This window comes from Schistocerca piceifrons, chromosome 7 (genome assembly GCF_021461385.2).
Source record: "Schistocerca piceifrons isolate TAMUIC-IGC-003096 chromosome 7, iqSchPice1.1, whole genome shotgun sequence".
In the NCBI taxonomy this organism is placed as follows: Eukaryota; Metazoa; Arthropoda; class Insecta; order Orthoptera; family Acrididae; genus Schistocerca; species Schistocerca piceifrons.
In genome coordinates this window covers 327,560,160-327,585,121 of record NC_060144.1, presented here as the reverse complement: position 1 = coordinate 327,585,121, position 24,962 = coordinate 327,560,160, and the positions used below count along the sequence as shown (strand labels likewise).

At 39.6% G+C, this 24,962-nt stretch overlaps 1 protein-coding gene across 1 annotated transcript in view; it reads right to left on the bottom strand.

The window, feature by feature from the left end:
* The window catches only part of LOC124805089 (protein king tubby), a 61,439-nt gene that overhangs the window by 5,702 nt on the left and 30,775 nt on the right, over positions 1 to 24,962 (bottom strand). Inside the window, exon 6 of the mRNA XM_047265527.1 lies at positions 12,974 to 13,204. Within this exon, the coding sequence (XP_047121483.1) occupies positions 12,974 to 13,204 (231 nt within the window). The remainder of the gene's footprint in view (positions 1 to 12,973; positions 13,205 to 24,962) is intronic.

The following is a 24,962-nucleotide window of genomic DNA, read 5'->3' as shown; positions in this document are numbered from 1 at the left end:
TTTTTTGCGCGCGTTACACTTCAAGATACATCACACAAATGTGCCTGTAAAATGTTTAATAATGACATTAATGTCTGATCTGGGCTTGAAATTCTTCTAAATGGCTCGTCTTCAAAGGGTTGATTTTTAAATGAGAGTCAACGCTCTGTGATTTACGAAAATCATCGTACATACTCACACACAGTTCATCTTGGATAAAAGGAAATTTGCTTGGAAAGTAAAGCCTAGTTTACATGGCGACATGAGGTTGCAGGCAACTGCGCTACCGGCGACTGTAAATGCGTGTCGCAAATTTGCCCAACTCGTTGGTGAAACTAAAAGCTTTCAGTGTGTTCCAACTTTAGCAACACTAGTTGTAAGAGTTTTGAGGTTATGTGTGTTCATAGTGTGTGGACAAACTTCTAAATATGAAGTGGGGAACAGAGAATACTGTTCGCTTTTTGGATATCCATGCATTGCTTAGGTGTTTGTGGAAATTGGAAATTTGTAGGAAGGTTCTATGGGACCAAACTGCTGAGGTCATTGGTCCCTAGGCTTACACACTAATTTAATCTAACTTAAACTAACTTACACTAAGGACAACACCCACACTCCCATGTCTGAGGGAGGACTCGAACCTGGGGTGAGCCGCGCGAACCGTGGCAAGGTGCCATAGACCGCGCAGCAGTGTTTGTGGGATCTCAGTGATGCTTATTACAAAAATAAGCAACATATTGCTGCTCCTCAGAGCATCATTGCCAATCAGAAGATAGATGGTTTGACAATATCAGAGCTGCAGGGCAAAATTTATTGTATTAGGAAAACATATACAACATAATTACGAAAAATACAAGCAAGTACAATTCTAGCTGTGGAAATACTCTCGTCTAATAAGACTAAAATCCCATTTCGAGTTGGTGAACTCTTTTTTAAGGAATATTGTTGACAGGAGGAAAGGGTACACAAATCAAGAAGCTGCATTCTTTATCCAGTATTCATCTATTTTAAACGCCACAGCAGTGCTCCCCATTCACATACGTTTCAATTTTGCAATATTGCCACTCTACAGATCTGTCTTCAAAATGGTTGTTTGCAAACCATTCTCTTCTTAATGCGGCCTGCTTTGAATAATTATTGCTGTTAATATTAATAATCATTACTGTTAATGTTAATAATTATTGATGTTAATGAAAAACTGTCATCACCAATTAAAACTGCATCTTCTAGCATGCATAGTAAAATGCATAATTCAGCTTAATGTGCACATTCGTATGTTCAGATTCCCAATGAAGTAAGCCTCGACTTGATGTTAAGCTTTTCAGTGTGGTTTTCGGGATGTAAATTTTCTTAGAACACCAGTACTGTATTATATAAAATTTAGTTCTTTATTATGGCATACTGCCATTCATGCTATAAGATGAAAACATGCATTTGAAATGCAACGAGCAGTTGAAACTAGCCAACAGTGTGGAATAAAACATTTTATTTCAAATAAATTGACTGCCTCGGTGGAAAAATAAAAAAAGCCAAATTTCTTTAGCAAACCGAGAAAAATAACTTCATTGTCCTGCAAGGAGATTAATGCTTGTCTGTCAGAAAGGTAGAAATAAAATAAGATCTGAAACGAATAACATTTTAGCCCTCCGTAATTATATGAATGTATTTTAATTCACTTGATAGCTCCCAGCCACAGAAATCCATTTTGTTTTTATTTCACGTGAGAGCAGTAAACAAAGAGGAAACAGCAAAATTACTAAACGTAAACACGGGTCACGTGGACACTACCCACTACAACTCAGACTGCTCTGCACATCTGCCCCAGATCTACAATATTTCCGAACCCCCCCCCCCCCCCCACCCTTCCCCTCTCACCCAAGCGTTGGAGGTAGGATGCCAAAAATTTAAAAAATTAACTTTATAAAAAAAGTTCATTTTGTAGCGCACATCTTTCTGAACAGTCTGATACATAAAACATATACGTCTGAGGAAATGAAAAACATGTTATTCAGTCTTAAGTGTGCCAAAGTGCAGTGCCACGCCTCTTCACACAACATTTTTGTATTGCATGTCACTGTATTTCGCTCTGTGGAGTTCAAACATGTATATTTTGTAATGGGTGCCATCAAACTATATTCACGACAGTGGAAATTAAAATGTCCTGTGGTGCCTCTCCTGCTCCCAGTCAGCCGATTTTACATCACGCCTCTCTTACAAAACTCGCAATTAATACTGGATGGGATTATTTGTAACCGGGAGAACTGGAACTCTTCAGAAAATCTGCTCTCTTTATTGCCTATTAGCTAATAACTTGCTGTTTTGTGTGACAAAATTAAGTATAAGATACAAGCATTTTTTTTCTCTCTAATATTGCTACAGCTTTACATGGCGTGCTTTCTTTTCTGTGAAATGATCTATTACCTCACCAAAGTTCATCAAACTTTTTGCTATATGAAAAATCGAAATGTCTTTGTCTAATACTGAGAAAGCTGTTAATACAAATAGTATCCAATACTGGAGTGATTTCTCGATCTGATTATGTATATTTTGTCACTGTCTGCTAGATGAAATGAAATAGGCCTGTCTAATATTGCAGCGATTGTAACACAAACCAAATAAATGAGACTGTTTTGGCAAAAAATGGTCATTTTTATAGCACGACAGAATATAATTCACAAAATGCCAATATCAAATGCCTATTAGGCCTAATAAAACCAAAAAGCTTTATGTTAGGAAATAGTTTCACATTTCATTCATACGCTCCAGCTTCTCAAGCATGAGAGCAAAAAGTAGTAGTACGAAATTTTTGTATAAATTTGGAATCATCACATTCTTCCATAATTTGTGTGATGTCCCCGTTTTTTCTCCTTCCTTGTTCTAACAAACAATCTTGTCATGACTAATTCTGAACCGAGCGAGGTGGTGCAGTGGTTAGCACACTGGACTTGCATGTGGGAGGATGACAGTTCAATCCAGCATCCGGCCATCCTGATTTAGGTTTTCTGTGATTTCCCTAAATCGTTCCAGGCTAATACTGGGATGGTTCCTTTGAAAGGGCATGGCCAACTTTCTTCCCCATCCTTCCCTAATCCGATAAGACCGATGACCTCGCTGTTTGGACTCCTTCCCCAAAAACAACCCAACACTAATTATGAAAATATTCCTGCCAGTGTCAAGACTCATTCTCTGCAACAATCAGCAGTTTAGTTATCCTGCATTTATTCTCTGGTTAGGCGTTATTACATGTTCATATAACGCATTTTCCGTGCTACTCCCAGTATTGAACTTACGCGGCAACTAGCTGGGGACTGTACAACTGGCCCTTACTAGTGTGGCGATCTGGCCAAAACTTTTCTGTCAAAATTTCATTTTCTTGGATACACCGAGAAGATAATATGTAATCTTTCTTATCAGTTATTCCCGTTTCTCGTTTGTTGCTACTCTGGTAGTCTGAGTCTATGGATTTTACTAGTAATTATAAAAAAGCTGATCATTTGCAAACCCAAACAACCACATAACATACAGTGATTGGTATTCACCCATTAGGCTTTCTTCCGCTCATCTCGTATACTCCATCCCCTTTTGACTGCAGGAAAGTTTATTTGTAGATGCGACCGGGATTCCTCTGAGAGACATTACGTATACTATATAAGCATTCAAAAATATTTAAAAAATCAACAGGGATGCGTTTCAGAATCACATGAATAATCGACGGACCAATGTGCGTTGGATGCTAGGCGCTTTGTGAAACCAGGTTCCAGGTTTTTCCCTCAAGAATATGAATTCCCCCCCCCCCCTCCCCACGAAATTGCCCCCCGAGGCGGACACCCCATCTTGGATGTCATATAAACAGTGGACAGCACTATATTTCCACTTGTTGGCCAAAACTGGAACTAATTTTCTTTTCCAGCTTAAATCGGTTCCACATTAACACACAAGCATATCTACCAAGTTTCACTGCTATACAATCACCACAGCCGACACTGAACTTCTGTGCGTAGCTGCACTTTAATTATAATTGCCTGGTACATTAATCCCACTGTGAGACAGGACAGTCGATGCTTTCAAGGAAAGATGTTTGTGGTTGCCTGTAGAATCTTGATTGTACTCAGGCATCCACCTCTCTGTCTGAAGCAAATCAATGGCTACAAATGTCTTTCTTCAGGGCACCAAATACAGGGTGTTTGAACAACTCCAACACTTTTACCAAGAACCTTATAAATGTTCAATGCGAGTACCAATTGTCACACGGCACACATCAAGTCTATAGCCGGGTTCTTCCCAAACGTTGATAAGTGTGACTTCAGTGATTGTAGCAACAGCTGCTTATCTGGTTTCTTAATTCATGGAGGTCTGCTGGTAGCAGAGGCCCATACATACGATCCTTGATGAAGCTCCAATGGAAAAAATCGCATGGCGTTAGGTCGGGTGAACATGGGAGACCACGCAAAGCAAGCCCTGTCATTGGGCCCCTTGCGGCCTATCAAGCGTTTGGGTACAGTGAACGTGTGGCGTGCGACAAATGGTGCTCACATTGAACATTTATAAGGTTCTTGGTAAAACTGTCTGAGTTTTTCTTTCATTTGACATATCATTTATAACTGTAAGTTTAATGAAATAAATATTATAAAGCACTAAAACCCCATATTCATTTATAAACACCCTGCATTTGGAAATGGCATGAGGAGAGGTTGGGACCAAATGGATGACATGTAAGAGTTTTCCAGTGAAGCTTCTGCCGTGTGGTTGAAACAACTTTAGCAACAATCTGTTGCAGGATAATGCATGCCCACTCACATGTTAGGAAGGTTGTTTTGATTACATTGCAGAAGCTTTGCTGCAAGCCCTTACACATCTTCCATAGAGTCCTGATCTCTCCCCATGTGAGTTTCATAATTCTGGATCCCCAAGGAAAGGTGTTCATGACTGTCAATTTGCTTTGGACAAAGCAGCACACCCCTGGAAACAATCGTAGTTTCATAAGGAACCACAAACACTTTTCCATGAAGGCACTGCCCATCTTGTCTGCTAGGGGTAAATGAATTAATAGTTATGGTGATTACTTTTGAAATAATAAACAGCTTACTTGTTTTCATTTGACTGCCCCTAATATAACAATTGTTGATCCAAGATTTCCTATGGAAGCTGAAGCCATCAACTGTAGCCATATTAAGGAACCTTCATGGCACTAGCTGGCCACAGACAAGCATATTTTAGTTAGTTTAGCTATTAATTCTGACAGGCTCCTTCTGTGCATTTGTGGACACACAACCTTTGCATTATCAGCTACAGTTCTCAGAACCAATGATCCCACCTCATCTGTTGGGTGTACACCAACACATTTCTGATGCAGGTCAGATTCAGAAATTCCATACAATTTTGATGTGTATTTCATGTGACAGCAAGTTTTAAACTTGTCAGACAGTACCACAACAGAAATATGTTTGTGCTGCAATCTTTTTCGTTAGTTTTAAATCCTTGTAACCCCAACTGGCAGTTAAATAACTAAGTGTGGTGGCCTCTCTTTGTTCTGGTGAAATGTTTTCATGAATTACTGTTGTTTCTGTGGCATTTTTAAAATTAAAAACATAACAAAATAAAATTTCCAGGGCCAGTTTCTCTACATCAACTATCGAGTGCTAACAAAAATGAAATGCACACACTTCAAAGTGCTCCAAATAATACTGATTCATTCTTAAGTAGTTATGCAGTTGTCATGTTCAGTAGTTCTGACAAGGGAATAGTCTAATCTGACATGTCGAAACCTGCCCTGAATTTTTTTTATACAGGAAGAATACACTGAAAGAAATTTAATGTCAAAATTATAGCTGCTAAAACACACTGGAAGTATTTTTTTAAAACATGTGGAACTTTGCGAAATTCCTAGCTCACCAGGTGGCTGGAGAATGTACTCCCCTGCAATAGCTGTAACAGATGGAGCATGTGTGGCACGGTGGGCACCATATCCTTGATTGATGACACATCTCTAAACAGATAATACAGCACAACACAATCATAACTTGTACATCAAATTTCAGTTTCCACTCATAGTTTTTCTGACACAACTGTTCACAATCACCGTTCACTCGAATTTGTAGCTCATTTAATATTCATAATAATTAGCAGTTGCCTTTGCAGTATCACCAAGTGTTAACAATGGAGATAAAACTGAATCAACTTCCTTTGTGATTTCTTGGCATATGCTTGCTAATAGCATCTGTCTTTGTGCAGGTCCCAGAGTTTCACAGTAATGTGGAGTCCAAGTTTTCAACTTTCCAAAAATAAAATATAGAAAACAAAGTACGCAATAAAAAATTACCTATTTCTCCTGAAGACCTACATATATGTTATTTATTCTTTAAATTCTTGGGCGTTCATGTGAATGGCATCAACATTTTGTTAAAAATTGTGGTAAAATTAAAAGAAACAAGAAATAACTGTGACGATTTGATGAACTGTGGTTCAAACGATGCCTGTTGTAACTTAAGTCCAGAACAAAAACAAGAGCACCTCCTAAGCTGAAAGAAAATATGTGCAGCAATATCTTTCAGTGACAAAGGAAAGGTATTTTTTTTTTCCTAGAAGGAGAAAACACCCAAACTTAAGCAGCGAGCAAAACCAGTTTCACTTAGAAAAATTGGGGCACGAATTGAATAAATGGAAGAAAGATTTACATGAAGTACGAAATATGCATCAAAATGAAACCGCAAAAATCTGAATCGAGGCTTCTTCGACCTGGTTAAATGGATTCAGGAAATTATACGGAGGAGGAGGTCACAACACACTGCTGCTACTCATTAAAACCAAACTGTGATTAACATCTTACGCACCTCTGGTTCAACAGTAATTGTCCCTGTCAAGCAATACAGAGGAGTGTTACACATAATAATTTCTTCTTTTACTTAAGACTTACACACAGTAATGGACAGTCATGGTGGATTGTAAATAATTTATGGAGTAAAGGTAACAAACTTGCTGAATAGTAAAGATGCTAAGTTGTTGAAAGGCACTTTGCTAGCTTTTGGATGAATTCATTTTCAGAATTACAGAGCCCCCCCCCCCCCCCCCCCCCCCACACACACACACAGTGTTGAAAGGGATCCCCTCCCAAAGTGATATTCTGGCACAAACCCCATCTACGCAATGCCTTAGTCCAAACTTATGCCACAGCCACTCTGAACCCCCTGCCATGTAGGTCATACCCCTGTGGAAGACTCCTCTTTCCCTCTGATCTGTTTTCTCCTCCCAATGTACTGTATTGTGTCTTCACGCATTGTACACAACTCCCCTTCTTGTGGCCAGGATGAGCTTATGGTGCCACACACTGTTGTCACATACATCTGCTGCTCTCATTCCCACCCATTAGCCACTCTCCCTCCCACTTTCAGGCTCCTTTACGTCTAATTTCATTACTTATAATTATTACTGTAAATTCAAAATAAAATAGTACTGTAATTAAATATGCACAGAGACAGGAGGGAGGGGGGGGGGGGGGGGGGAAAAAAAAAAAAAAAAAAAAAAAAAAAAAAAAAGCAGTTGAATAACCAGGTATAATACAATTATAAATATATACTTAGTTTTAACTTTTTGTTAATCTTTAATATTGTCATAAATATGTTCCTTTGAAATGTCTAGATGAGGAAACTAAGTACACAACTTAAACAAGGAGTTGTCAGCAAGCTAGTAACGTTCTCACTCTCGTTCATGTTTATTTGCTTATAAATGACCGACTGCATCTTCTACTTATGGGTAATTACTCACTACATAATTTATTTTCAAAGCTAGATTTTCCATTAGCATATGAAACTAAAAATGGAAATACAGAGAGACTGAGAAAGTCCCTATAACTATCTAATTTGTACAACTGGGGAATTTAAAATTTGTTTTATCAGTACTCCAAATTTGCATTTGAAGAAAAGCATTGTTGTGAAAAATGTATTATTTTGTTTCAGTACTGCATCATTTTAGTTGTGACACCACAACTTTTGTTTCAGTACTGCATCATTTTAGTTGTGACACCACAACTGATGTGAGTGGACACAGTTACACTGTTTACAGACAGGACACACAAATGTTCACAAACATGGCAAAAACGAGAGAGATAAAGTGTGCATTCAGAGAGCACTTTGGCAAGGGCCCCCTTGTGAAGCAACCTTGATTGATTAAGTTTTAGGCAGTCCAATTAGCACACACAAGAAAAAGAGAGAGGAAACCTGTGCCGCCATCACTCATTCAACTGAGCAGACTCCAATGAAATCCACTCACAAAAAAGCACAGCTGAACTTAAAAGTGCTGTGATCAAAAGTGCATGACCTCATTAAAAAAAGATTTGAAAATGAAAGGATTTACATTGTCATTTGTGACATGGAGCAGTGAGCTGCAACCTGCTATGCTTTGTTGGCAAAATTTCGAAATGCCAAGTTTGGCTGGAGAGTGTCATTTTTTGATGAATGTGTGATATACTATAGTTCACACATGAGCAATATGCTTTTATGGCCTTTGGAAAATTTTCATTAAATGCAAAAGGTGGATAAGAATCCACCTCATGTTAGCATATGGGGAGAGATGTCATCATGGTACCTGTTCAGACAATATTTTTTTGAGTGGATTGTGAATTATGTGGACATGTTCCAGACATGGTTGACTCTCAAGCAGGTGTGCCTATGTGTAAAGTGTGCCAGCCACAAATAAAATTGTTTTGCCCTGTTCCATTGTTGTTTCACAGTTAAGACACCATATGTATTCCTTCCTTGTTGCTTCAGCTAACACAGTAATACATTGTCTTGTCATACGTCCAAGTGAGCACCAGCAGTATAAAATAAAAAGTGAGCTGGGTGAGAAAAAATTTATGTTGCATTCAAGAAAATGATCCAGATTATGGTTCAAATGGCTCTGAGCACTATGGGACTTAACAGCTATGGTCATCAGTCCCCTAGAACTTAGAACTACTTAAACCTAACTAACCTAAGGACACCACAGAACACCCAGTCATCACGAGGCAGAGAAAATCCCTGACCCCGCCAGGAATCGAACCCGGGAACCCGGGCGTGGGAAGCGCGAACGCTACCGCATGACCACGGGCTGCGGACAATCCAGATTATGGGCTAGCAGCACATTCCCACTAATTATCTATGAGATAATTAACAGCTGAATAAGTGGATGGCTAGGATCTGATGCAACTGCACTATTTAATGCATTGTGTGGGTCATTACAGTGGAGTATCAAATGTCTGTGGCAACAGAGTGATGTTATGAAAGTTTATTTCATTATTGTTAAATTAAACAGTGTTTTCCTCGTATTATGTAAGTGTATTTTATCGTAGTTTAGTTATATAAGATTAAACAGTGATTTTACTCATACATGTTTATCTTGGTGACATAAAGACAGCTATTATTTACATGCATACAAAGTATGTCACATATCCATTCGTGTTACAGAAAATGGTGCGCTTGCTCAAGGTTTAATACCTACACTCGAAGACAAGAAAGCAGGATGAAGCTTTAGCACACTTTTTTATTCAGCTGCAAGAGTTCCTTGATGAAGAATTTCAAAGTCGCTGGGTTGGGTGTGGTTTAGCACATATAGACCCACTGAAATGGCCATCATGTAACATGGACCTTACCAAGCCTGACAACTCATTATGGGAAATAGCCAAACCGCATGCATTTCAATACTGATGTAAAACTAATGACAGACTACACAAAAGAGGAAGGCTTTCGAAGCATAACTCCCAAGATGTTCTGTAAGTTTTCTAGGAGGACATAAAGAAACAAAGATCTCTTTGTTAATGCGTGATGGTGCACACAGTCCACTAGATACATATTTTTTATATGTGAGTACAATAATATAAAACATACTGTTTCACCTAGAGGTACAAGGACTTCTGCAAAACACTGTAGATGTACAAAAACAGACTTCATAAATAATTAACTTACTGACACTTTTTTTTCCACGCTGGATACATTGATGAGCTGTATTATTGTGACTACTTGCTTCATGGCAAGTTGTACACCACTGGGGTGCAATACAGCAGTGACTCTATACGGCATGTATTCGACAATCTTTGGCAGGCTTCTGGAAGTACATGGCAGTTGATGTCTATGCACAGGTCATGCAATTCCCGTAAATTAAAGACATGGTGTTGGCACTCGTTAACATATCAGATGAGTTCCATTAAGTTCATATCAAGCAAATTTGGTGGGCAAAACATCAACGTGAGCTCACTATCATGCTCCTCACTTTAACATGATTCTGGCTTGTTACATGGACATGGGAAGATGCCATCACTGTTGGAGAAGACATCAAGCATGAAGGGATGCAAGTGGTCCTCAAGAATGTTCACATAGAATACAGCTATCCTTAAACCTTCAATTCCTACCACAGGTCCCTTGAAAACCCAGATGAATGTCTCCTACAGCAAAATACTTTCCCCACCAGTTTGCATCTGTGGTGTAGTGCATGTTTCAATCAGCAGTTTGTCTGGATGACAGCATATCCTGACATCACCACCAAGCTGGTGTAGCAAGAAATGTGATTCACTCTACTAGGTGACTTGTTTCCACTGATGTACAGCCTAATCCCAATGATCCTGTGGTCAATGTAGCCGTACTTGACAGTGTCACTGGGCTAACGTGTGAACACACAGTGGTCATATTCTGTGGAGACTAATGATAAACAATAAGCCCCAAATGGTGTGCTCAAAACATGCTTGTGACTGCACCAGCCACGTACTCTATAGATCTGCCACAGATTGCTGCCTACCCCGCTTCACAGATATGGCAAGCCTTCGACCTCCACATCCTGTGATGAGGTGTGGACATCCAGCACCTCATCATCTATCCAAGTTTCCACCATCCTTCAAGCACTTTCCAAAGCTGACCACAACAGCAGCAATGAACAGCTAACCAACTGCACCTTTTCCGTGATGCTCATTTCTAGGCACCACGTCATAGTGATTTGCCCCTATTCATTTCTACTCCATTTATGTACACTGGTGTCCAAAATTAAAGCAACAAACTGTTGTTTACCCACCCTGCGTCTAATTCATGATACAATCATACAAACTGTCATCAGATGTTTGTAACAAACTGTCAACAGATGTTCGTACAATCATGTTCCGCATGGAGGATGGCATTTCAGTCCACAGACAACCACACCAACAATGATGTCAGAGCACCTATCAAACAGGGTAGCGTTTGCTGGGTAGTCTCACATCCACAATTGCTGTGTACACAGCCACAGATGGTGCAGTATGGCACAGAGAAGACATCTATCAGACTCTGCAGTGGAGAGCCATAGGAAGAATGGAAGCAGGACAGTTGCAACTGATGTGACCCAATGGCTTAATGTGAATCATGCTGTTCTGTCTCAGATGTTGCGACAGTTTAGAGAGATTAAAACTGTGTCCTGAAGGCCAGGACAGATCCGACCACATGTGACATCAGAAAGAGAGGACAATTATTTGGCTGTAAGGGCACAAAGGTACCCCCTCAGTACTGCACAAAACTGGCCTCTGACCTTGCAGCATCCACTGCACATGTTGTGATGAGGCAAACGCCATACGGAAGGCTTTAGAAGAGTGGCCTTTATTGTCAGAGACCTGCTATATGTGTATCTCTGACACATCTTCACATAAGGGAACATCTTGAGTGGAGTCATCCACATGCCATTAGGACGGTCTAACAGTGAACCAATGCCCTTTTCACAGCTGAGTCCTGGTTAGTTCTGGGGAGTGATTCTCGATGGATTCGCATCTGGAGGGAATGTGGAACATGATTCTGGGACTCGAGGAGGATCTCTAATAGTGTGGCCAGGGATTATATTGATCACTCGAACATATTTTCATGAAACTGTTTACAAGAATTGGCAAGGTTTAACTGCTGTCAGGTATAGCAACGAGATCTTGGTATCTCATGTGCGATTGTTGTGAGGTGCTGTGGAGCCAGACTTCATACTGTTGATCGATAATGCTCTATCCAATACAGCATGATGTTTTCTTGGAAACAGAAGATATTGCACGCATGGAGTGGCCTGCTTGTACTCCCGCTTTCAATACCATAGAGGATCTCTGGGATGCACTAGGGAGACGGGTTGCATTATGTCAGCATACAACAACCATTCTCCAAGACTTGTGAGCAGCTTTGCAGGAAGAATGGATGTTATTGCTTCAACATGAGATTGATGATATCATTCACAGCATGTCCTGTACTGGTGCCAGAGGTGGTCACACCTCATACTGAGCACATTAATCAGCTGTCGGAATGTGTGTGCAAATCCATTAAGTAGGAAAAAGTGAAGAGTATTTTTGTCTACTGTTATGCATGTTGTAGTTGTTTATGTTCTGTACACTCTACATTGTTTCTACTTAACTGCCATCCATTTATGATGTTTTGTGGAAAAATAAACCCAATCTTGCAAAATTGCTGTGTGTTGCTTTAATTTTGGACACTGGTGTACTTTCCATAGTGTCATATGCCTGCAATGCCATCAAGTGGAATTCAGTATCCCGATGTACTGCGATGAATTTTTGGCTCATCAGTGTAAAATTCATGGTAAAGTTGGAGAAAGGGAGCGTAAGGATAAATGGGAAGAAAGTAGTAAGAAAACAACATTCAAAGATAGGAAGGAAGGAAGGAAGAAAGACAGAGATTTAACACCATATTGGTGACAAGGTCATTACAGATGGAACTCAAGCTCAGATTGGAGGAAGAATGAAGAACGAAATCTACATGTTTTTTTTTTTCTAAGGAACCATCCAGGCATTTGCCTTAAGTGATTTATGGATATCATGAAAACCTAAATCTGGATGGTGTGATGGGGTGCCTTTCTCCCAAATGCAAAAAGACTATAGGGCACTCTACGCACTCATCAGCGACTCGAAATAAGCAGGAGAGAAGTAGATACATAATTAAGGCCTTCCTTTCTTCTTCTAAAGCAATGCAAACTGATAACCCAAGTACAAAAATGAATTCAGTTAAGATTTTTAAATTAAACTCACATAGACTACAGCAGCCAATTCCTGTCGAGGTGAACGTTTCCAATCTTCTTTTGACTCAGCTTTTTTGGGAGAATAGCCATTGTCGTAAACTGTGAAATGAGTTCCTAGCAGGTTGGATCTTAACTTCCCAACATAGGACTCTCCAGTTCTTGATAAATCAGTTGGATCTGTAGATATGAGGTAGTTACTTGTTGTGCTCTTCTTACGTTTTCTGCCAGCTAGCAAAAACACCTGTAATATTTGGCAGTAGATAAAAAATATAATGGCTCCATACATTCAAATCTTTGCATTTCAAGTATTTCTGCAATATCATTTGTCTCACAATACTAAAGATAAAAGTATATGTTACATTCAAATTTACATGAGATAAGTAAAACAAAGATTATAATAGCAATTACAATAAGTAAGCTGTGAAACACTAGGAGCAATGAAATTAAAATAACAACAAATAATAATAATAATAATAATAATAATGTGTGTGTGTGTGTGTCGGCTATTTTTGATGAAGGCCTTACTGGCCAAAAGCTTTACTTGTGACAGTCTTTTTGTTGTGTCTATCTGCGACTCAGCATCTCCACTACGTGGTGAGTAGCAACTTTCCTTCTCATAATATCAGAATAATAATAATAAAAAAGATAAAGCTGAAAATGAAATTTGCCCTAACTGTCTCTCAAAAGCCCAATGTGTCGTCCACATCATGGGAGATGGCATGAGTAGTGGAGAAGTACACTCGGGACTACGTGCCCCCTGCGTGCTTAGATGTGAAAATCCTACAGGAACCCCAAAAAGTGATGGCTACCGAGACTCTCATGAAGCTACAATACAACCAACAAGCCACTAGTGGATAACCCTCTGCTTTCTGCATTGGAATAAGTCTCAGAAAAGACAGTTACAACAAATGACGACCTGGCAGAAATATGAATTATGATAGGGAATTTTCAATATTCGGACACTGACTAGGGAGGTGAAGTAAATGGTGGATACCATGGAAAGACGGAAATTCTATTTGTTGGGTTGGCAGAAACAAGGTACAAAGGAGAGAAGTGAGAAAAGAAAAAGACTGTTGATTGCACTGGAGTGGGAGTGACGATGCAGTGGAAAATGGGGTGAGAGTAGTAGTGAGTGATGGGTTAAAAGAATCAGTGGAGAGAAAAAGTGATAGGATGCTGAAGATAAAAATATCAGAGAAGAGGAAGACTGTGGAGACATTACAAGCATACGCCCCACAGCTTGGCTGCACTTCTGCAGAATAACAGGAATTTGAAGGGGGAGTGCAGAAACAGATGGGAGGAAAGTGTGATAGTAATGAGATATTTAAACACAGATGTTGGAAGAGAAAGACAAGGGTATGAAAGTGTGCTATGACCACAGGATTGGGGCAGTCAAAATGAGAAAGATGAAAGAGAATGGTTTGTTGGTCGGGAACTCCTGGTTCAAGGACAAGGAAATCCACAGGTTTGCCTGACACAGTAATGACTTGAGCTGAAAGTCAGTAGTTTACTATATCCTCCATGACAGAAGAATAAATAGGAACATCATAAATATCAAGGTAATACCATCAGAGGCCTCAGATAGTGACCACCAATTGCTAATAATGAACCTGAAAGGGGCTAAAGATAAGAGAGGGACAACACAGGCATATAAGGGTATGGAAGCTGGAAGAAGAAGAAGAAGAAGAAGAAGAAGAAGAAGAAGAAGAGCACGAAACTCTCCCAATGGATGCACCACAAATAGTGCAAGAGACATAGGGGAAGATTTAAGAGGACATTTGTGGATATGGCAAAAGTAGTATGTAGGAGGACTTAAGCAACAAAAAGAGAGGGGAGAAACCACCACAGTGGAATGAAGAAAGAAATATACAGTGCAGAAGAAGAACACAGCCTTTAGGATATGGTTCCAGAACAGAATATGAAAGACAAGAGAAGAGTACTAGACAAGAAAGAAAGAGGTAGAAAGAATCATGGTACAAGAGGAGGAGGTGGATGGAACAGTACGCTAGAATGAGGGAGGATAGTGAAGGTTTAAAAAAGATCCTATATGGGATGGTTAAAATTAGAGATGGAATATATGGTTGAATATGACTGGAAATCTTGAACCCAAATGAAGACCTAGGAAAGAGGGAGAAACTGTGGAGATGAAGAGAAACTGCAAAACAGAAAAGGTGTTAACATGGAGAGAAGTGCAATATCCGTGGAAAAGATGCCAGGGGGAAGACACCAGGTTTGGACGAACTGAATGTAAAGATGGTGACAGCAGCAGGAGACTTTTTCTTTTTTTTTTTTTTTTTTTTGGGGGGGGGGGGGAGGGGGGGGCGTTACAATGGCTCTATTAAGTTATGAAAACTGCGTGAAAAGAGAAGAGGACCCCAGGGAATAACAGTCCTGATCTTCAAAAAATGTAATAGAAAAGAGGGCAAAAACTATTGGGGAATCACACTAATGAGACATTGTGCAAAGATCTTTGAGAAAGTCTGGGAAATACAAATTCAGATAAAAATTGAAGGAATGGTGAGAGAAGGGCAACATGGGTTCAAAGTAGGAAGGTCCACAGCAGATCTAATTTTCCACTGTAAGACAGCTACAGGAACACACTGTAAGTAGGACAGACCTACTGATGGCTTCCTGGGCACTGGAAAAGTATGCATTAACAGGGTGTATACGTGGACAAGGAAAAAAAAAAATCCCGGATTTTTCCTGGCTTTCCCGGTTAAAAATACACTTTCTCCCGGGTGACAGTATATTTTCTCTTATCGATCCTTTGAATGGTTATGGTTTTATATACGGGCGTACAATTTCCCGGCACTTTAGAAAACGAAACTCAGAGAAAAAGACATGTTTAAGAAATATCTTTGATCTGCAGCAACATGTACGCTGCATATTTTCGTATTACGAAAGCATCCATTGGAATTCCACTAAACAGCACATGTTACTTTCCGAATCATTGAAATTGAGATTTCGATGTGCTTTTGTAAGCCGTTCGTAGCTCATGTCACGTGATCTCGCCAACCGATGACACCGGATATTCAGAGCATAGGACACGTGACATAGTCAGCCAACAGCAACATCACTGTTAAGTACCACAAACACACAAACAGGGAAAGTTAATAGTTTGAACTAATATACAATGTGTTGCTACAAGAAAAGAAAAGCTTTCACATGTAGTACTGGTCTCAAGCTGCAAGAGAAGCTAAGCTTTCACATATACTGTTGATCTTTTTTGCGCATGTTATACTTTAAGATATCTCACGCAAATGTGCCAGTACAATTTTTAATAATGACATAAATGTCTGATCTTCAGGGTTTGAAATTCTTCTAAATGGCTTGTCATCAAAGAGTTGATTTTTAAATGAGAGTCAAACACTCTGTGATTTAAGAAATTCATGGTACATTCTCGCACATAGTTAAACTTACGTAAAAGGATATTTACTTTGAAAGTAATGCTTTTCAAACCACCATTTGCAATATTTTCCAGCGACCTGTTAGAAATAGGTTTGTTTCAGCAGTTGCCAGAAAGCGCCAGATAACAGGCGACATTGCGCTTGTGCAGCTACCATGACGTAGGAAGCCCATATATACGTACATGTAAAACATTGAAAGATCAAACATCAGAGGATACTCCCAACAGCATCGAAATTTCATGAACTACACTAAAATATGCACATTTAAAGTGCACATTCGTATGTCCAGATTCCCAATGAAGTAGACCTCGGCCTGATATTAAGCTTTTTAGTGTGGTTTTCGGGATATAAATTTTCTTGGAGCACCAGTACTGTATTATATCATGTTTGGTTCTTTATTATGGCATAATGCCATACGTCCTAGAAGATGAAAATGTGCACTTGAAATGCAGCAAACAGTTGAAACTAGCCAGTATTGTGGAATTAAACATTTCATTTCAAATACATTGACTGCCTCTGCAGAAAAGGTTAATAAAAGTCAAATTTCTTTAGTAAACAGACAACAATAACTTCATTGTTCTGCAAGGCGATTACTGCTTGACTGTCAGAAAGGTGGAAATAAAATCTGAAACTAATGACGTATTTTAGCCTTCCGTAATAACATGCATGTATTTTAATTCATTTGATAGCTCCTGGCCACAGATATTCGTTTTGTTTTCATTTGACGTGAGAGTAAACGAAGGGGAAACAGCAAAATCATTAAATGTAAACATGGATCATGTGGAGAAAACCCACTATAGCTCAGACTGCTCTGCGCATAAGCCCCGGATCTACGACACTTGCAAACAGGGTCAATACTAAAAAAAATCGAATTTTCAAAATATGTTCATCTTGTAGCGCACATCTTTCTGAAAAGTCTGAAACATAAAACATATGTATTTGAGGAAATGTAAGACATATTATTTGCTCTTAAGTATGCCAAAGTGCAGTGCCATGCCTCTTCATAAAGCATTTTCTACCGTATCTCCAAACTGTATTCAGGAGAGCGGAAATTGAAATGTCCTGTGGTGTCTCTTCTGCTCCCAGTCAGTCGATTTGACAGCCTACCCCGCTTTAAAAAAAAAAATCTCGAAATTAATAGCGGATGAGATTATTTGTAATTGAGAGAACAAGAACTCTTCAGAAAATCTGAACTCTTTATTGCCTATTAGTTAATAACTTGCTGTTTTGTGTGACATAAAATTAAATATAGGATATATAAAACCAATACCGACAAGTGATAAGCAAGAAATTACGCATTTCTTCAAACCTTAGCTCCTAGCATTTTTTCTCTCTAATCTTGCTACAGTTTTACATGGCGTGCTTTCCTTTCTGCGAAAGAATCTATTAACTCATCAAAGTTCGTCAAACATTTTGCTACATGCAAAATCGAAATGTCGCTATCTAATACTGAAAAAGCTGTTAACACAAATAATACCCAAGACTGCTGTGGTTTCTCGATCTGATTACGTCTATTTTGTCACTGTCTGCTACATAAAATGAAATAGGGCTTTCTAATATGGCAGCAATTTTATAACACACCAAATAAACGAGACTGTTTTGGCGCAAATGGCCATTTTTATAACATGACAGAATATAATCCAATAAGTACCAATATCAAATGCCTATTAGGCCTACTACAAGCAAAAAGCTTTATGTTAGGAAATAGTTTCACATTTCATTCATACGCACCAGCTTCTCAAGCACGATATCGAAAAGTAGTATTACGAAATCGTAACACAGTCCCTGACTTCAGCCGTCGCACGGACGCCAAAATGGAAAATATTGAAATAAACGATATCGGAATTGAAAACAACTGCTATCACTTAGTAGCGGAAAAGCATCCGGACCAGACGAGATACCCTTAAGATTCTACAGTGATTATGCTAAAGAACTTGCCCCCTTTCTATCAGCAATTTATCGTAGATCGCTGGAAGAACGTAAAGTACCTAGCGACTGGAAGAAAGCGCAGGTCGTTCCCATTTTCAAGAAGGGTCATAAATCGGATGCGAATAATTATAGGCCTATTTCGCTTACGTCAATCTGTTGTAGAATAATGGAACATGTTTTGTGTTCTCGTATTATGACGTTCTTAGATAATACAAATCTCCTTCATCATAACCAACATGGATTCCGCAAACAGAGATCATGTGAAACTCAGCTCGCCCTATTTGCCCAAGAAATTCACAGTGCCGTAGACACTGGCGAGCAGATTGATGCCGTATTCCTGGACTTCAGGAAGGCATTTGATACGGTTCCGCACTTACGTTTAGTGAAAAAAATACGAGCTTACGGAATATCGGACCAGGTTTGTGATTGGATTCAGGATTTCCTAGAAAAAAGAACACAACATGTCATTCTTAACGGTTCAAAATCTGCAGATGTAGAGGTAATTTCGGGAGTACCGCAGGGAAGCGTGATAGGACCTTTATTGTTTACAATATACATAAATGACTTAGTTGACAACATCGGTAGCTCCGTGAGGCTATTTGCAGATGACACGGTTGTCTACAAGAAAGTAGCAACATCAGAAGACTCGTACGTACTCCAGGAGGACCTGCAGAGGATTAATGCATGGTGCGACAGCTGGCAGCTTTCCCTAAACGTAGATAAATGTAATATAATGCGCATACATAGGGGCAGAAATCCATTCCAGTACGATTATGCCATAGGTGGTAAATCATTGGAAGCGGTAACGACCGTAAAATACTTAGGAGTTACTATCCGGAGCGATCTGAAGTGGAATGATCACATAAAACAAATAGTGGGAAAAGCAGGCGCCAGGTTGAGATTCATAGGAAGAATTCTAAGAAAATGTGACTCATCGACGAAAGAAGTAGCTTACAAAACGCTTGTTCGTCCGATTCTTGAGTATTGCTCATCAGTATGGGACCCTTACCAGGTTGGATTAATAGAAGAGATAGACATGATCCAGCGAAAAGCAGCGCGATTCGTCATGGGGACATTTAGTCAGCGCAAGAGCGTTACGGAGATGCTGAACAAGCTCCAGTGGCGGACACTTCAAGAAAGGCGTTACGCAATACGGAGAGGTTTATTATCGAAATTACGAGAGAGCACATTCCGGGAAGAGATGGGCAACATATTACTACCGCCCACATATATCTCGCGTAATGATCACAACGAAAAGATCCGAGAAATTAGAGCAAATACGGAGACTTACAAGCAGTCGTTCTTCCCACGCACAATTCGTGAATGGAACAGGGAAGGGGGGATCAGATAGTGGTACAATAAGTACCCTCCGCTACACACCGTAAGGTGGCTCGCGGAGTATAGATGTAGATGTAGATGTATAAATTTGGAATCGTCTTATTCTTCCATAATTTGTGTGATGTCCCTGTTTCTTCTCCTTCCTCGTTCTAACAAACAATCTTGTCATCATCAAGGCTGGCCGGTGTGGCCGAGCGGTTCTAGGCGCTTCAGTCTGGAACCGTGCAACCACTGCGGTTGCAGGTTCGAATCCTGCCTTGGGCATGGATGTGTGTGACGTCCTTAGGTCAGTTATGTTTAAGTAGTTCTAAGTTCTAGGGGACTGATGACCTCAGATGTTAAATCCCATAGTGCTCAGAGGCATTTGAACCATTTTTTGTCATCATCAAATTCTGTAGCTATTGTTGCCAATGTCAAAATTTGTTCGCCGATTAACTTCACTACCCCTGCCAGAATCACAGGTTTAGTTATCCCGTGATTATTTTCCGGTTGGCGTTATTACGTGTTCGAACAACATGTTTTCCGTGTTACTTCCAGAATAGAACTTAGGCGGCTGCTAGCTGGGGACTGTACTAATGGTCCTTACTAGTGTAGCGATCTGGCCAAAAATTTTCTGTCAAAACTTCGTTTTCTTGGATACACCGAGAAGGTAATTCGTAATCTTTCTCACTTGTTATTCCTTTCAGTTGTTTATTTCCACTCTGGTAGTCTGAATCTATGGATTTTGCTAGTAATTATAACAATGCTGATCATTCGCAAATCCAATCAACCACATAATCAGACAGCGATTGGCATTCATCCGTTCTGCTTTACTCCCTCAGCTTGTATAGCCCAGCCCCCCCCGCCCCTTTGCCCGCGGAAAGTTTATTTCTAGATGCGACGAGGATTATCTTGACAGAGACATCACGTACACTATGCACGCATTCAAAAATCAACTTAAAATGTGTTCAAAAATGTTCAAAAACCAACAGGAATGCTTCTCAAAATCATATGAATAATCGATAGACCAACGTGAGCTGGATGCTAGGCACTTTGTGAAACAAGTTTTTTCCCCCATGAGAATATGAATTTGGCGTTCCCTTTTCCCGGTAGCATCTAGCTGCTGGCTGCGACTGCTTGCACAGCCAACAGCCACATTCCTCTTGCCAGAAGTGGGAGAATCTACTACTCAAACGTGACTTAACTGCGCATATGCATTAGTCCGCATGTAACTGCTAAAACAAATTGAATGTAAACAGTTGTGACTTCACGCTCATTGGAAGCAATTTGTTGTTATGAAACATTGCATAGTCTTCCTAAAGCCTTTGACACATTTTAAACAGGCAGACGCTTGCATGAACACTGTGTGTCGTCGTTGTTGTATATGGCGCATTTCCTTTGCAATTTAAGTTATTTTCCTTTTTTTTCTCTTGTTTATGTTTTATTGTTGAAGTATTATTCTGCAGTAGTGGGATACAGTAATATCCTTTGTTAGAGTATCGGTTCTTACCAGTCAAAATTATAAAAATTTAACTGAAAACTACAACAATGAAAAATTCCCAGAATTCTAAAAATATCTCGGGTTTATCTCGGGTTTATCCCGGTTTTCTCCCGGATGAAATAATTCCCGGGTTTTTCCTGGATCTCCCGGGTCATTTTTACACCCTGATTAATGGATTTCGAAACAAGGTGTGGAAGTCTTTGGAGAATAGAGGTATAATGAGCTGGGGTACAAAGACTGCTATGAAGATGTGTAGGAGCCTGTCAGATGCTGATGTGGCTGACAGGTATTTTCGCACTGCTGGAAGGGTAGCTGAGTATGTGACAAGCTGGTTGGCAGCTGATGCAGACAGAGCCAGTGGCACGAAGGCCAGGTTCGGCCGCAGGTGAGATTTTCTGGTGGACAGTCTGGTGCAAGGCAATAGAGGCTCCTGGGTACAAACACCGGATGTGCATGTAGCTGGTGGCAGTTTGATCAGAGGCAGTGGAATGATCTAATGGCAGAAGCCGATACAACAATGGTAGAGGTCTTGATGTTTCACTGATGCTTAAATGACCTGCCTGACTGTACGGCCTGTGCTTATACTCACAAAGTGGGTATGCTGTGGTGTTGTGGCTGCCAAAACCACATATGGCTGTCTATCAATGGGTCCCTGGTTACAGTGCAAGCTGGGACTATAACTGGCAGATGGGCATGGATGCTGTGACATATTGCTGTGTTGGTGAACTGCCACAAGTAGCCTACTTATGACACCAAGCCCATGTAACTAGACCTGTGAAATTTCAGAGGAATGCAAAAGCAGATTACATGCAGTATAAGAGAAGTAAACCAGAAGCGTGAGTGTGTGAAAATGGGAAGAGGGGGGAATCAAATTGGCTGGAAAAGAAGAATGGCTTGAGGCAGGGAAGTACACTTTACCACTGCTTTTCACTGTGGTGGTGGATGAGGTGATGACCAGAGTGGCCAAGTAACTGGTGAAGAAAAGATGAAAGCAATGATATCTGCAGACAATTTGATGATCTGTGGAAACAAGGACAAAGAAGTATAGAAACAGTTGCATGTAGGACACTGAATAGTACAAGGTTATGGGATGAAATTTAGCATGGGTAAATGTGAAACTATGATCACAACTATGAAGGAGGAGAGTCAGAACTGGAATAACATTGGTGGGGATCAACAGAGGGAGGTGGAGAATTTCAAGTATCTGAGAAACTTAATACAGGAGAATAAAAGAAATGAGCAGGACCGACAGCAGGAACATACTGGAAGGGCATTAGAAGCCTGATATTGAGCAAGGATGTCCCTCAAAAAAGTGAAAGGGTTAAATATCAGGTATAGTATGCTCCAATGCTGATGAATGCCTTAAAGATCTGGGCAATGAAGAGAGAGAGAGAGAGAGAGAGAGAGAGAGAGAGAGAGAGAGAGAGAACCAAATACAAGTTAGTGAGAGGAAATTCTTGAGACATAATATTGGAGTGAGAAAGATGGACAGGTTATAAGGAATGAGAGGACCAGGGAATTAACGAAGGAGGAACCATTAGAGGATAGAATGTAGGAATCTAGGCTTAAATGGTAGGGACATGTTAAGCAAATGGAGGAGAAAAGGATACCCAGAAAGATATACAAGATAAAAGGGAAGGGAAAAATACTAACAGACAGGTGGATGGAAGGAGTGAAGGACTGGGTGCAAAACAAAGGGGAACACTGGAGAGGTAGTGGAAAGACAGAAAATGATGATGAAGCCTGTGTTCTAAGGAGACCTGTCCAGCGGCTGGAAACTGTACAAGATGAAGATGAAGTTGAGGAAGAAGAAGAAGATTATTATTATTATTCTGGATAAAATGGACATTACTAGGTGGTTGAGTGGCTTAGTGTCAGATTACAAATTCGAAGGTCAGCATTTCAATCCTCAGAACATTCTAAGATTTTTACTATCACTTATAACCTCTTTAATTTCTAAAATTGACATGTTAATGAGAAAAACAGCAAATGGTAAAGTGATTGGAGTCCATTCCAAACTGTAGGCTCTTGATAAGTGGTTGGGTAAGTGAGTTCAAAAACTGGAAGGATAGGGTGGGCATACCGTCTCCTCTAGAACCATGTTAAGTACTTTGTAAAGTACTGTCAACTCTTTCTTTGTTTTGTAAATAAAAGCTGCCTTTTCTTGCTGCACTGTAATTTATTTCCCCTAGATGTGTTTTGCCCTTTTTTACTCTAAGGATCTTCAGTGGGATAGTTTGTTGAGATCTGCATTTCCTCTCATCTGGTCTGGAGGTCACACTACCAGTCCATTTCCGAAAAATATGCACTTTTTCATATTCCAAACTTTTTCCTTCAAACTGTTCCCCATATTAACCCCTATTTTTGTGGTTCACCACTACTCTTTTGCCACTAGTTACAGATATTTGTTCAAAAACTGTGCTTTTAAAGACAAACAGCAATCACTTTATTAATTACTATTCATATTGCATGTGCAAATAATTTATCCTATATTAATCTCCTGTACAGAATTTTAATAATAATCATAAAACTCAAATTCTATGTTCCCCATATCCAAGAATTCTCTTTAATCGTAGACTGGATTGTTAATTAACCATTCACACAACTTTTTTTCAAAATTAGTGAGAGCTGTACTGATTGCAGAATGTGGCAATTTATTAAAATATTTTAATCAGTTCACTTTGTGAGAGTTCCCAGTTTTTGTCAGCCTATGCTTCTTGTTTCTGATGTAACAACATTTTATGTTCTCTCTGATGCCAAACTCTGCTAGGCTGTTTTTCACATATATCAATGATACATGGATATAAAGACTTATCATTGTCATTATTTTGGTCTTAATGAGTAAAGGGTGAGAGTGTACCCTTTGAGCAAACTTACACATTATTCATAGCACCCTTTCCTGAATCAGTAATGCATCACTGACCTGACTTGACTGATCCCGTAACAACAGCCCCTAAGGTATGTGAGGCTGGAAAAGTCCAAAGTAAGCTATTCTAAGATGTTCACTTCTCAACAGATCAGGTAATTTCCATATGAGATAGGACACCCTTGACAATTTTCCGTAGACATGATTAACATATCTTGAGAAAGTTGTGTTGCCTGCATAGCAGATAACTGGCTGAAGCCCAATATAATATAGCAAATTGTTAATTACAACAATGAACAAGAATGATCCAAGGACTGAGCCCTGGGGCACACCAGATGTGACTTTCTTCAGAGAAGAATTCCTGTTCTGAATTGACACAAACTGCGTCCTGTTCTTTAGATAAGAATTAATTGTTTCTAGTGCTATGTTATTTTTCCATAATACTGTAGTTTGGCTAATAAGATGTCAGAGGGGTACAGCCAAAATCCTTACTCAAATCGCATAGCTCAAGTGAGACCGTATTCTTATTTTTAAATGCAGTTAACGGCTGTTTAATAATTTCAATGACTGCAGAAGAAGTACTTTTTTCTTCTCGAAAACCATGCTGTCTACTACAAAGAATGTTATAACAATATTACAAAAAGGACAGCTGCTACTCACCATGTAGCAGAGATGCTGAGTCACAGATAAAGGCTGTCAAAAGTGAGATTTTGGCCAACAAGGTCTCCATTGGAAATAGACAACATACAAACACGCACTCCCGCAAACACAACTCACACACAAATGACCACAGTCTCTGGCTGCTGAGGTCTGACCCAAAGTAGTTTACGTTTTTCAAAGTAGTTACTAAGTTGTATGTGAAAAACAGCTTCAAATACTTTGAGAAAGATTATAACAATAAACTCTGGCCTGTAGTTCTTAGGGAGATGCTTTTTCCCTTTTTGTATATAGGTATAACTTCTGAAATTTTGAGCTGGTC